Source organism: Galeopterus variegatus, unplaced genomic scaffold (genome assembly GCF_000696425.1).
Source record: "Galeopterus variegatus unplaced genomic scaffold, G_variegatus-3.0.2 Scaffold59, whole genome shotgun sequence".
Taxonomy (NCBI): Eukaryota; Metazoa; Chordata; class Mammalia; order Dermoptera; family Cynocephalidae; genus Galeopterus; species Galeopterus variegatus.
Window position 1 is genome coordinate 785,432 of NW_007726170.1, and position 15,055 is coordinate 800,486.

The 15,055-nt window shown below is 48.0% G+C and overlaps 2 protein-coding genes across 4 annotated transcripts in view; one reads left to right on the plus strand and one right to left on the minus strand.

Moving 5' to 3' along the window:
• The window catches only part of NNAT (neuronatin), a 2,638-nt gene extending 1,454 nt beyond the window's left edge, over window positions 1–1,184 (plus strand). For all 3 annotated transcript variants that reach the window (XM_008575500.1, XM_008575491.1, XM_008575505.1), the window contains one exon: window positions 166–1,184. In XM_008575500.1, coding sequence (XP_008573722.1) covers window positions 166–258 — 93 coding nt within the window. In that variant the 3' untranslated portion in view covers window positions 259–1,184. The remainder of the gene's footprint in view (window positions 1–165) is intronic.
• The window catches only part of BLCAP (bladder cancer associated protein), a 10,589-nt gene extending 5,227 nt beyond the window's left edge, over window positions 1–5,362 (minus strand). Inside the window, exon 1 of the mRNA XM_008575517.1 lies at window positions 5,224–5,362. The gene's annotated coding sequence lies outside the window, so the exon portion shown is untranslated. The remainder of the gene's footprint in view (window positions 1–5,223) is intronic.
• Window positions 5,363–15,055: the final 9,693 nt, after the last annotated feature.

Genomic DNA, 15,055 nt, shown 5'->3' on the forward strand with positions numbered 1-15,055 from the left:
CCTGCTTGCGGATTTTGCTCATATAATGTTCGCTCCCAGCCGCCGCTCCAACTTCCTGTGGACTTGCGGGGGGGGCAGGGGGTGGGTCGGGGGTGGGCACGGCAGCTCTGCAGACACGAGGCGGGTGCTCTCCACTAAGGGCGGGTCCTGGGTCTCTCCCCACAGGTGTTCAGGTACTCCCTGCAGAAGCTGGCGTACACGGTGTCGCGGACCGGGCGGCAGGTGTTGGGGGAGCGCAGGCAGCGAGCCCCCAACTGAGGCCCCAACTCCCAGCCCTGGGCGGCCGCATCATCAGGTGCTCCTGTGCAACTCCACCAGCATGGGAGCCAGCGCCGCGCAGGAATGGGGGGTCCCCTGTGCTCCCTCGCCAGAGGAGCATTTGCCAAGGTCAGTGAGGGGCCGGTAGGCCACCCGGAGAAGCAGCACCGACAATGACGGCGATACCAGATCCCTTCCCAACCCTTTGTACCGGTCCCACTGCTGGGGTGGGGAATGAGGGGGTGGGGGGAGCAGACCCCTGAGATCTGGGTGTAGGCACTGCATTCTGATCTGGACCAAGTCGGGACAACACCATCCCAGCCCCGCAGCCGCGGCCATGCCAGCAGGTCCCGCCACCAAGATCCAAACTACACCAGCCAGCAGAATGGACATTTCGACATCACCAGCCAAAGCCCTGAATCTCAGTGCAGCAGAGAAGGCGCCCACTGTGTGCCTGTGTGGCGGGACTGGAGGGCACGCGTGAGGGTGGAGGAGGGTTAAGAAATAGAGTGGGGCCCTCTCACTGTCCCTTGCCTACGGCACGTGTATTCCAGCCTTGCTGCCTTTGCTCCCTTGATTCCCCTTTCCCCCTCACTGCTTCCCAAACCCAACCCATCCCCCCAAAATGTGTCACTTGATTTGGACCTATTCAATCAGTAAAAGGAATCCCATCTTTACTAAAACCCCTTCTCCGAGCCCCCCGCCCCTCACTGATCTTGCTTTTCCCTGGTCTCATGCAGTTGTGGTCAATATTGTGGTAATTGCTAATTGTACTGATTGTATAAGTGTGCATTAGTTGTGTCTCCCCAGCTAGACTGTAAGCTCCTGGAGGACAGGGACCACCTCTACAAAAAATAAAAAAACAGTGCCTCCCCCATTTCGCACAGAGTCCCAGGACCCTGCGGGGTGGTGGAGGTGCACCAAAATGTTGTCTCTTGAGGCTATTTTTGCGGCACCAACACACACACTTCTAAGACTGGGCTGGTGTGCCCATTGTGGAGTGAGCACACTGCTTGGGGGAGGGAGGAAAGGGGGGCAATAAAATGGGACACTCACACACCCAGCCCCATTTCAACTTAACACTCCTGAGATAAAGGACCATTTCCCTCTCCCCAAAGAGAAAAGTTGACATTTTCACTTGTGGTCCCCAAGTAAGGGACCACTTCCCTCCCCAGAGGGGTGGGTGCCTTCTCCTGTGGTCCTGGGATGAAGGGCCATGGCAGGTAATCACTGGGAAAGATGAGAGGAAGGGGAAAAAGGTGGGAATGGTCCTCAATATGGAGTGCTAGGGACCAAGGGGGTGATTTTGGAGAACAAAGCCTTACGAATTCATGCAGGAACACCCCCCCACCCCCCAAAAATATGAGCACTGGGGAGGGTGGACACAGAGTATTGCTTGGACAATGAGTATGGGATAAGAGGTCTGTGTGTCTCCTCTGCCCACTTTAATGCTCCAGGCCCTATAACCTCCACTAGGATCATGACAAGGGCATCCTACCTGGCCTTGCTACGCTCCAGGGTCTCCTCCCCCTACCCTCCCCCACCCTACCCCCCAAACCTCTCCTGCTTATTCTCTGCATTGCTGGGTTCCCTGACTTTCTCAGCATCAGCCTCATGATTCGTAGGGGCGCTTACCAGGTCCCAGGCCCTGGGCTCTCCCCTGCCATCATGTCAGGGTGGGTGGGTGAGCTAGCTGCTCGGCTCCTGACTTCTTTCCCCTCTCCCACTCAGTGAGTCAGGGCTCTTTTTACACAGGGTCGGCTGACTGCCTCACCAAATGGCACTGCCGCCTGTTCAGCCTTGTCTCTGGCTTTATGTGTCCCTGTCACTACACACCTGTTCTTGGGTCAACACCAAGGGAGGGAGTTGAAGGGCCATAAATCTCTTTTCCTGCCACTTCCCTAAATCCCTTAGTCACAGTTGTCACAAACACTTCTGCAGCACAAGGCACTTCGCCCCCTCAAGCCTGATCATGTTTCCCTCCCCTACTATGCAAGCCCCTTAAGTTTCTCAGCTCAATCATCAGCACCTCTAGAGGAACTTACTACTTCATTCAGCATCAGAGCTAAGGGGGGATGGGGGGTGCAGATCTTGGTTTTGGTCTTGGCTTTGCCATCAATCAGCCTAGGGAACCTGGCTAGGTCACCTCCTACCCTTCTTCAGTTCCCCTTTATAAGAGGACCTCTAAGATACCGGTGAACCTCAACACATTAAAAATAGTCTCCTGTTGGACTAAAAAGTGGCAATCAGGACTCATCAGGACTTGAGTAGGAGATGCAATCTGAGCTTCCATCTTCTTTAGGCTGGGTGGCTACAGCTGCTACTGTAGCCTGAAGGTAAGGCAGGCCTCCTCTTGCCCCAGGGTGACTCATCAGCAGGCAATGCCCACACCTCCTCCCTTCTGAAGCCCATATTTTGGCAGGCCTCAAGACTGGGGATTTCTGTGGTTTTCCACACTAACCCACAGAACCCTGAACATATTTCAACATGTGTTCTTAATGAAGGCTGACCCTCCCTGCAGAGCCTTCAAGGGGTGTGCCCACAGTCCCACTGCCGCAGATGCTCTAACCTCAGCACAAGTTACAAGGTAGCTGAGTTCAGGAGGCAGGCCAAAGCAGCATGGAAAAGTCTGGCTGTGCTGGATACAGCACCTCCTGGGCCTCCCTTAGAAGTAGAAGGCTGCTGGCAGCTCCTGGGCTTTCCAGATGATCTTGGCAAAGCCCTTTTCCTACATCCATCCATCAGCAGGGCTCTGAGCATAGCATGGTAGATGACAGAGTTCCAGGTAAGTGCTGCCCAGGTGGCCTGCACCCAGCATGGGTGGGCTTGAAAGTGCAATGTTCACTCCTCACTTTCGTCTCCGACTCCCAAACCCTCATGTTCTGGCAGCAAACTTAACCCACCAGAGAAGACAGAAAGAATGTGTTCACTTTCCATCCCTGTGTAATGCCTAGAAGTCTGATCCAAACACATCTTGTTTATAAAATTTTTCCACAAGCTATGCTATTAAAACATTTTATTCTGATAGAGAACAATAGGATGAGTTGAAAATGACTAGTTTTATTGCAACCTCCTTAGTCCATAGCAATAAATGTCCTCTTTCCCTAAACCATCACCACTGCAAACCCTGCAAGACTTTGCCCCCACAAGGGCAAGGACAGAGCAGATGAGTTGTGAGGGGATTGGAATGGCTTTTTGGGATTCCAGCCACAGGTGAGACCCTTGGGACTAAACCCTGAGAAGGATGTTAGTTTCTTAGCCTAGCCAGTTGAAGTTTAGTCCTTGAGGGTTTAGGTACCACAATTTTCAGAAGTGCAGGGTAATATGTGACACTGTTACTTCTATCTGTGGAGTATTTGGATTATGGTTGATGGAAGGGAAGTCTGTTCTGCAGGTAGGGGCAAGTTTCTTGAGCTTCAGCTGTAAGGTCAACAAGCTTATCACACATGGATGAGGAAGCAGGTTTGCTGTGAGCCATTTACTAGATACCTATTTTCAAACTTGTATCTCCTCAGGAGCCAAGACACCAAAGGGGAATTCTAAATGTGCAGTTAATTTTTCCTCCCAGAGATTTAAATATGTGCACGCTCACACAACAAAACACTAGTCTAACAACAGTCTCTTTTCCCTGGTGTCCTCTGACTTCCTTTATATGCCCCAGAGACATGTTGTCATCATCTTCTCTGGGAATGATCCCCTTTATCCTTCTTTCTCTTCCCTTTCCCACAGGGGCCATACCCCAGCAGGATCCAGATTCCTGAGCATTCTCTGAGCAGGAAGTCATAGGCAGGCAACACACAGTCCTTGGTGTATCACAGTGACAGGCTTGAAATGGAATGCATGTGTTTCAAGAGCAGGAGAACAACAACCAAGAAAGACAGCCTAACTCAGGTTCCTCTTTGAAACAACATATTACAGATAAAAGGTTAAACTGTTTTTAGCAGCAACTCTAAGAAGACAAATTTCAGATATGGAATTGACCTGGTCACTGGAAAGCGGCCAGGCTTCCAGCGACTGCATTTTTAAGCAGATTTGCTTAACATTAATTATTGTCTAATTTAAAACAAACAAACAAACAAGAGCTAACACTTGGCATTAGCACTTAAGCTGGAAGGTTTTTTTGTTTGCTTTTTGGTTTGGGTCCCCGCTTTGGTGTTGCTGTCCAGAAGGCTGACGGGATGGTTGGATCATGTCAGGCAGGGCAGAGAAGCCGTCCCCAACACACCAGTTCACTGAAAGGGATAAAAGACGATCCGAACCTATAAACAGAAAGGCCGTTTCTTTCCTAGGACAGACCCCAGTCTCCCAACACTTAGCGTTGAAAAGGGACACGGAGGCCTGGAAGGAAAAAGCAACTGTCCCCCATCCCCCATTCTCCCTTTCCAGGCCATCAGCGTGTCAGGCATTCCGTTCCTTCAGCTGCCCTTGAGGGCCACTCCCCATACGTATAAGAGGAAAGGGAACGGGTGTCCAGATTTGATGTAAAGTTAGAGGGAGTAAGCAAAGCGTCAACCTATCACCCCAGACACGGAAGCGAGGGCCAGGGGTGGGAGACCCTTTTCATCCTTTCCCCACGCCCCTCCTGATTTAAAAAAACGCAGCTGAAGTGGCGGGGAAGGAATGACAGGTCTCTCAGAGGCTGGGTTTCCTGCCAAGGGACCAGCCCCGCGCCTCCCGACTCTATCTGCCCCATCCCGGGAGGGCGCTGACCTTGGAGGCCAGAGCAAGAACTCAGGAGTCCGGTGACCCACCCTCGGGCCAGAAAGGGACCCCCAAGGCCCAGGCTAGGGTCAAGCAGGGCCATCACCTGGCTCCGGACAGGGGTTTCCCCCTCCCTCGTCTCGCGGAAGGAAAACCCCAGATAGGGACCCGGAGACGCCTAAGGTGACCCCGAAGGGACAACATGGCGGCGCGGCTGCATTGAGAGCCTCTCATCCCGCCCCTAGCAGGCTGACGCCACGGTACCTGCAAGCCCTGCCATGGCGCCGCCGCCAATGTTGCCGTCGCTGCCGCAGTCCGCTTCCACCTCAGCTCGCCACCAACGCCGCAGCAAGCGAGGGAGACGCCCCCTTCGTCTTCTAGTGGAGCCGTCCGAGGACCCATCTTGGGATCGGGCTGTCTACAGCGAACGCCTGCCCATACAGCCCAAAATGGGGTTATCCTCGCCCCATCGCTCCTCAATATCCGCCACATACGGCCATTCGAGAACTTTATAGGTACTTTTATGAAACTCTGGGGCCCTGAGGTCTTGGAGCCCGAAAAATTTTTAATCAGGCGCATCCTGGGCAGCCCCCAACCATGGCCCATGGTCCCCTCATGCATATGCAGCAGACTGTGATCTTTAGTCTTTGAGAGCTGAGCCGGCGCAGCTTAGTCCGTTGTGAGTGGGCCCTGGGTCTGTGTGGCACTCGTGGATGATCAGTGTATTCCGGCAAAACCTTCCCGGGGCTCAAAGTCCGCTTCCTTCCTGGCCCTTTTATCAAGGGGCCAGTGCTTAGGAGCGGAAGGATCGGGCTCAGCAATTGGGCATTGCCCTCCCCTTGTCCTGTAGTTTGGGCAAGCAAGCCAATTGCTCACCCCGACTCTCTCATCTTTCTCATGACCGATGAAATGCTTATTTAAGGGTTGTTATGAGTATTGAGTCAGCGTATTCACTTCCTAGCTAGTCAAGCACATTCCTTGAGCTCTTACTATGTGCAAGCTCAGTGCTAATGGTAAGGGAGTAGAGTGGGTGACATGGGTCTGTTTGGGACCTCAAGGCGCTGCCAGTCTAATGGGTGGGGGTGTGCAAGGAGGGTGGGAGGGAGAGGAAAGACAGTCATCAAATAATCACTGTTAATACTTTTAGTCAAGTCAATACATAATTATGCTTCATGGCAAGTGAGGTGAGGAAAAGTAAGGAGTGTTAGGAGAAATTAATGAGGTCCTGATGTAGGTTGAGGGGTGAGGGTGGAGCCTTCTTGGGAGATAGCATTCAGTCTAAGAAACCAAGGCCGACGAAGAGTTGTGCAGGGCAAGAATGAGGGGGAAGGTGTTAGACTAAAGAACAACTTGTCCGGGGTGTGGGGCTGTGAAGGAGCCGCGTGAGGGTGAGAGGTGAGCAAGGAATAGGAGAGAGAGTGCTACCTACTGAGCTTGGCTTTTATCTTGAAAGTAATGGGAAGCCATTTTCATGAGAGGAATGAGATCAAATTTGAGCTTTTGAAGGGCAACCCTGGCTGCGTGGCTTGGAAGGCACTTGGGAGTGGATGTAGGGAGACCAGTGAGGAGACTGTGGCAGCTTTCCAGGCACAGAGTAATGGTGACTCAGGCAGGGTGGGGGTTGGGAAGGCGGAGAAGGAAATGATGTAAGATTGGATGTGGGTGGATGGTGAGGCATTGGCAATAACAGTTATGTTTTAGCCTTTTGTAAATGAAGGGACAAAAGAGCCCTTGACCAAGGTGGTAAAGCCTGATGAAGGAACAAACTGAAGGGGAAGATCAAAAGTCTGGCTTTGAGAAGTTAAGTTTGAAGTGCCTGAGCAACATGTAGGTGGAGACGGTGAACAGGCAGATTTACATAAGACTGGAGCCCAGAAGGGAGGTTGGGGTTGGATATAGGCTTTTGGGCACCATCAGCACACAACTGATACATCAGGGCACTGGATGAGAACCTAAGGCAGGGAAGGTAGACAGAAAAGTGGGCAGAGGAGAAGGAGCCAGGAAAGAAGACTGAGAAGCAGTGACCAGTGGGGTAGGAAGAGGACCGGGTGAACATGGGGTCCCAGAAAGAAGGTTTCAAGAAGGAGGGAGTGCTCAGTGGGGTTGACTGCTATGGAGGACGGAAGTGGCATTGTTGGGTTTAGGGATGAGGAAGGTTTGTGGACTGTATCCTTTATGTTGCAAGTTCAAAAAGTAAACAAACAAACAAAAGACCCTGAATCAATTAAAAAACAAGTAGCCTGCCACTCAGTGTTAAATGAATGGAGTGCTCAGCAGTGTCATCAAGGGTCCCTGTTTATTCCATCTTTACTGTCCTTGTGTTGGTTTCATGTTCATGGTCACAAGATGGCCACCCGAGTTCCTGTGGTCATATCCAAGTCAAGGAGATGTCCATTTGTCCTCTAGCTGAGACTCAAACCGGCCTGGATGTGGCCTCTCACCATTCTGCTGCTTATAGGCTGAGGGATCAATGCATCCACGCCAGGATGGATCCACTAGTATCCAACACTGCAGGGAAAGAGGAATCTCATAGTAGAAGCTGTTGTTTAGAAAAAGAGAGGGGGCTAAATGTTGACAAGGATGTGGAGCACTAAAATTCTTGCATACTGCTGATGGCAGAGGAAATTGGTACAACCACTTCAGAAAACTGGCCATTTCTATCTACTAAACCTAAAAATTCATGTATGCTGTGACCGAGAGTTTCCACTCCTAGGCATTTACCCAATAGAAATGAGTGCCTACATCTTCGTAAAGACATGTGCAAGAATATTCATAGCAGATTTATGGAAATAGCCCATAACTTTTAACTGGAAATAGCCCAGTGTCCATCAAAAGAATGAATAAATAAGTTGTGGTATGTTCATCCCATAGAATGCTGTGTTTTACATGTAAAAGAACCCACTACTGATACATGCAACAGCATGGATTAATCTCACATATAGTATGTGGAATAAAAGAAGCCAGACACAAAACAGTAGGTAATGTATGATTCCACTTATAAACTTCAAGGGCAGGCAAAACTAATCTATGGTGATAGAAATCAAAATAGTAGTTACCAGGGTCAGGGGAGAGTAGGGATGGGAAAGGAGCAAGAGGGAATATTCTGGGGTGCTGGAAATGGTCTTAATATGGTTGGTGACTATTGAGTAGAAATTCATCAGGCTATACCTTAAGACCAGGGGACTTTATGGATTTTATGTATGTTATACTTCAAGAAAAATAAAATATAATAAAGGGAGGTGTCCTGCTGATGGAGTTTGGATGTGTTGTCCCCTCCAAAACTCGTGGAAATTTGATCCCCAATGTGGCAGTGTTGGAAACTGATTGAGTCATGGGGGCGGATCCCTCAAGAATGGATTAATGCTTTCCCTGGGGGTGGGGGGATTAATGAGTGAGTTCTTGCTCGATTAGTTCCCCTCCCCCCCCCGCAAGAGCTCATTGCTTAAACAGACCCTGGCACCTTCTCTCTCTCTCTCTTGCTTCCTCTCACCATGTGATCTGTTTGTACCCACCGGCTGCCTGCCACTTTCCGCCGTGAGTAGAAGCAGTCTGAGGCCCACGCCAGATGCAGCTGTCCCAGAATCGTAAGCCTAATAAATCTCTCTTCTTTATAGATTAACCATTCTCAGTTAATTCTGTTATAGCAACACAAAACGGACTAATACACCTGCCATCCCATGGCATACTGCATCTGCTGATCAAGGGTCAGAAGGTCTGTTTTGCAGGGACACTGCCTTCCAGTAACCTTCATGCCAGGTCTGGGCATTGACAAGGCCTCACTGGCCAACCTTCTTATCCTCGGGGCCCAGAAAACTGGAGAAGGTGAGGCAGGGCTTCTCACTCACACAGAGCAGGATCCTGCTCAGCTGGCCCCTTTCCTCTATATCCATAAGGCTGCTCCAACCTCCCAGCTCAGTTCCAGGTGGTAGAAACAACACTGACACTGGATCTGACTGGAGGGACCTAGAAGGTCTTTTTGCTGAGCAGCCTTCAACTTACTGCTAAGACATCCCCAACTAGCCTTCATCCACCAGACACCCGGACTCTCCCACAACTCCTGCTCCATACTCCCCAAGTCTTGTCCCTTCTTCTGAATCCCCCTTCAGGCTTTTTCTGTCCCCACTGCCAAAATTAGGTCTAGGTCACCGTGCTTTCTCTGCTGCACCCTGCAGCCACCTCCTCACTGGTCTCCCTGCTCCCATCTCACCCATAACCATCATCTTCCACATGGCAGCCAGGATAATCTTTCTAAAATGACCTGTCATTTTTCCTCTTGTGTGGGTGTCCCCCCTCCCCTGTCTTCACCTGTCAAGATCCTCCCTAGTCTTCAAAGTCCCAGATCAAATGCCACCTCCTCCATGAAGCTTTTACATTCATGCAGCAAATATTTATTAGGCACCTAAAAAGTGCCAAGCCCTGTATTAGGTATGGAGGATAGAGCAGAGAACAAGACATGCCATCTACAGATAGTCTGGAGGATGGGCAGTTAAGCAGTGCCCGTGTGTGTGCACTTCCTATGTCTGTTAACTCCACTAGACCTTGAGCTCATTTTGGGGTCTGGCAGGAGGGAGGAGGCAGTGTTGTTGACTGAATGCACAAAATGCATAAATGAGTGAGTGAATGAATGAAAGGCCAGGACAACCTCCTCCCTTTCTCATTTGTCCTCCAAGCCTCTGATTTAGCTGGTAACCAGGTCCATGGAATTCAGTTGGAACTAGATGGCAAATCTGGGGCTAAATGATAAAGAATCAGGAAATGGTGATGTTATGAATAGAACAATGTTTTGTGAAATCACAATTCCTAATTTCCTATACCATCACTCTGTTTGACAATTACTTGTTTTTTTTTGAAAAACGGCATTATTTCCTTACCAAGACTTAGATTCAGGAAATTCAACCTGTAATGAAACAATAGTTAAGGGTTAAAGCACCAAAGAAGCTACGTGATATCAAAAGACTTATAATGTAATAACATAATAATAATGTAAATGTAGATAAAATATATAGTTAGTAAGGTGACCAAAGAATGAAGTACGCTCTGGGATAGCACAGACTGCAGCTGGAATGCCAGGGTTTATTCCCATGACACATTTACTAGCTGTGCCTCCTTCAGCAAGTTACTTAACCTCTCTGTGCCTCACTTTCCCCATCTATAAAATGGGAAAATGTTAGACTTTTCTCATATGGTTGTTTGTGGGGATTCAGCGAGTTCATATTATAAGTGCTTAAAATAGCACCTGTTACATAGCACTCATAGTTACCTATTATTACAAATGGTAAAAAAGAACTATCCCAGGGGCTGGATTCGCTGTGGGAGCCCTTGGTGGGGAAGGCCCCTCCCAGCCATGGCCCTTAAAGAGACAGGACAATTGGGTTCAAATCCCCTACCTGCTTTCATGACCTTGGGAAGTCCCTGCCCCCTGCTCTGACCTCAGTTTTCCCAATTTCTTTTTTTTTTGGGGGGAGGGGTTGTCATATATGGCTTTTTTTTTTTCCTATATAAAGATGACCGGTAAGGGGATCTCAACCCTTGGCTTGGTGTTGTCAGCACCACGCTCAGCCAGTGAGCCAACCGGCCATCCCTATATAGGATCCGAACCCGTGGCCTTGGTGTTCTCAGCACCGCACTCTCCCGAGTGAGCCATGAGCCGGCCCTATATATGACATTTATTGTGTTTAGATATGTTCCTTCTATACCTAATTTGTTAAAGTTTTTTTTTTTAATTAATATTATTTTTTACATTCTAAGATGTTGTTGTGGAGCAGTTGGGGGGGAGGGGAGAAGGGAGGGGAAAAGGAAAATAGGGTGGGAGGAGGATGAGGGAATGGGGTGTGGTTGAGGCCCTTGGAAGTTTCCTCAATTCTAGGGCTCTTGTTCTAGACTTCTCAGGGATGTAAATGCAGCTTTTTAGCCTAGTCTGTGGCGACACCTCGTGCTAAGATGGGGAACTGCCCAATAGTCTTATACTTTGATCAACCTATTAATTATACAAATAATGATGATATATTAAGCTCTTACTATGTGCCAGATACTGAGTGTTACGTGAACTGTCTTATTTAATTTAAATGTAATCCTATAAATTATAGACCGTTATTATCCTTATTTCACAGAAGAGGAAATGAAGGTTTAGAAAGTTGAAGTCAGTTGCCTAAGGCTACACAGCTATAGGTAACACAGTCTGATTTGAACCCAGGCCAAATGGACCTGGAGTTGGAATTGTTAACCCCTCTATGTCAGGCCCTGGATGAATACTGGGAAAATATGAAAAATCATATTCCTGCCCTCATACAGGACATAAGTATAGTCTGTAGTTGTTTTAGGGGAATACATGATGATCAGACTCCCATGTTTGGATAAGCTATAAAATATTTCCCCAATTTCCCTTGGAGAATTTAGGATACAAAAAGTCAAGTACTTCCCAGAAGATTATGAGATTCTTCTAAGGACTAGCTGTGAAGCCTAAATTATAGAATCCCAACTACCATTCATTCATTCATTCATTCATCCCTATAGCAAACATTTATTGGGCACCTAGTATAAGCCAGGCCCTGTGCAAGGCTCTAGGGATATAGGAGTGAGCAAGATAGAAAGAGTCCCTGACTTCGCTGAGCTCACAGCCCAGTGGCAGAGGAGCCAGACATAGAACACAAGATAGAGGCATGTCATTATATGATGGAGAAGAACCATAAACAAGAAGACCTAAGTTAGTCTGGGGATGGCCAAAGAAGGCTTCCTTTTAACCTGAGCTCTGAGCTTGAAGAAGGAGTTTGCTGGGTCATGAACATGGATGACAGCATTATAGGTAAAGAGAATAGAATCTGAGGGAGCCCAGAGGTAAGAGATCATGACTGTTCCAGAGACCAAAAGCAGGTCAGTGTGGCTGAACCTCTGGGAATGAGGAGGTAGCAACCTGGGTCATGGTTGTATCACACAGGGTCTTATGGGCCAAGGAGAGGAGTTTGAATTTTATCCTAGAAACAATGAGGAGTCATTATAAGATTTTAAGCAGGAGGGTGATCTAATCTGATTTGCATTTTTAAAAGATCACTCTAGCTAAAGTAAATGGATTGGAGAGCAAGAGAAAAGTGGGGAGGTTGTGGGGAGGTAGAGGCAGGTGTCTGGGTAGTGGGTGGCTTGGTCAAGTGAGGAGGCAGTGCAAATATATAGGGAGGTGGGCTCGTTTATGACTTGTTTTATCCCCTCCTCCCACCCCCAGTAAAAAAGACACTGGCTTTTAGTTTATTTAAAAATAGGAAATCAATCTGAACTCCATACACAGCTCCTAGTGTGATCATGGCAGGTGTCCAAAGATTGAAGAGCCATCTCAACAGGGACTCCTCTTGGCCCTGAAACTTCCCAGGGATAGCAGAACCTTCTTAAGTTGGTCCAGAGGAAGCCTTGGCCACCCTGAGGCTTCCCTGTCACCAAGTGTCCCAGGAAAAGTAGCACAGCCAGGAGCGAATGGGGATCCACCCTAACTCTTTCTTCTTCCTCCAAAGTTTATGTGCAAACAGGCAGCTCATTGCCTAGCCTGCCTCTTGCTCTGAGAAGGGCCAAGACCGAGAAGATTGTTATTGCTGCCTGACTGAGGCCGGCCTCCAGGTCCTTGTGCAGGCAGTCAGGCACAAGTGGCAGCTGGTGGCTGGAGGTGCCCCCAACGCACGTGAGAATCTGTTGAGTGGCCAGGCTGATGGCAGAGGAAGGTCTGGGACTTTCCCTCCACTATCCTGGCACCTTGAGGACTGTGGGGGGTGGGGAGGGGTCTTCAGGAAGACACAGCTGGCTTCCTCCAGACCCATACCTCGCCGGTGGGCACGAAGCTCTGCTGCACCTCACAAAAGTCCAGGAGTTGACGGCAGAGAGGACAGCAGCAGAGGATGAGGTGGTCTATGACTTATTGTGGAGTCAGGGCTGTCAGAACTTGCAGATTGCTTCAATGTAAAGGGGTGAGGAAAGGATTCAAGGATCATTTGTGAGATTTTGGCTTGAAAAGTGGGTGAATTTACTGAAATGGGTAAAACCAAGGAAAGAGCAGCCATGGTGAGATTATCTTGAGTTCAGATCTACCCTAGAGGGTGGAGAATCTTTTTTTGTTTTGTCTGGCTCTGAGTATGCCTGGAGATTGCTCCTGACACGGGGATGGAAGGAGGAAATGGGTGCCTGAATTGTTGTTGAAAGGTACGCCTGGGCTTCTGCTGTTCTGGCCACTGTAATAGAATAGTGCCAATAACTCTTTCTGAAGAGTAAACAAAAGGACACAGGAAAGCAGATTGCTTTTGGATAATTAGTTACACAAAAGGATACTCTTGATTTTTCCTTGGATAAGCCAGATGGGCCCACACATGCATCAGAACAGGAACTTCTTTATGGTGAATTAGTCTACTGACGTGGGAATTTATTTGAGAGACTCAGGTTGACGTAATCCTGAGAACAGGATGCAGAAACTGTGGCCAAAAATTCCTACCTGAAATATGAAGTATACCCCTTGTATTCCTTTGGTGGAAAGCAGTGTGATACCAGCGAACTCAAGTAAAAAGGAAATGTGTCCGCAGGATCTTGGGGCTCACAGAACTGAGAGGCAATTGAAGAAGTGAGCTTGGAAAGTGCAGGAACCAAGTAGGCTCCTTTCCTGCCTCAGGGCCTTTGCACATGCTGTTCCTTCTGCAGGAATACCTTGCCTTCCCTTCTTTACCTGGCTGACTCCAACTTAATCTTAAGGTCTTAGCTTTAATGCTGCTTCCTCAAAATCTCTCCCTGGTTTTCCACATGACATCAGGTACCCTTGGTAGATGCTGAGACCCAGTACCAAGTTTTTTTCTTTTGTAGCCCTTAACATAACTGTGACTAAATAATTATTCATTTGATTAGCATCTGTCTTCCCAAGTAGGCTGTGAGCTCTGTGAGGGCAGGGACTAAGTCTGTCTTGGTTCCTATTGTACTTCCAGAACCTAGCACAGTGAATGGTATGCAACAGGGACAAACAGCTCCAGAACCTCAGAGGCTGATGATGGCAAACGTGTATTTCTTGTTCATTCTACATTTCCATTGCAGCTCAGCTGTGGCTCTGCTCTATGTCTTCCACTCTGGGACCTAGTCTGATGGAGCAGCCTTGATCTTGCAAGGACTCAGTCTGACTCACCTGTGTGTGCCAAGCCCCTATCACAGGACCAGACAAAGGTTGGTGCAGCTGGAAGTTGGCTGAGCAGAATTGCATTTAGATCCTGGCAGGGAACAAGTGGTTAGTCCTGGGACAGCTGAGTGTGACAGGCACAGGTTAAGTGATTTGCTTAAGGTAACACAGCTGTAAGTAACATGGAACATAGAAGTCAAGAACATAGGCTCTGGAATCAGAAAGACCTGGGTTCCAATCCTGTCTCTTTGTGACAATAAAGCATTAGCATAAATATGGATAGTAATGCATTATTACACACTGAATAAATAAATAAGGATTTATGAATCTATATTGTTAATAAAGAATTAAGTGGGAGAGAAGAAAGCACTCTTCCTTACAGCCGAATGCCAAAGAGCTAACTAAATTACAAAGGAAAAAAATGATGACTATAGCGGAGAAAGCTGACAGACCCCACCTTAACCAAGTGATCAGAGTTAACATCACCGATAACAAACTGGCTTTGTGTGCTTCTTTATGGGATGCACCAAGAAGGGTATTATTTCTCTGGTATTCCCAACACAAGTGCATAACCTGAATCTAATGAGAAAATAATTAAACAAACTGAAATTTGGGGACATTTGACAAAATAACTGGCCCCACTCTGCAAAAGTGTCAAGGTCAAGAAAGAAAAAGAAAGGAGCTGTTTCAGCTTAAAGAAGACTAAAGAGGTATAACAACTCAATGTAACATGTAATTCTGAGTTAACTTCTGCACTGGAAAAGATTTGCTATAAAGGACAGTATTGAGAAGTTGGCAAAATGTGAATGTGGACTATGAACTAGATAATAGTATATTGTTCACTGTTAGGTTTTCTGATTTTAATAATCACACTATAGTTATATGAGAAAATATCCTTATTCGTGGGAAATATTTAGGGGAAAAGAGATATGATGTCTTAAACTTACATTTTTTTTTTCTTTTGGT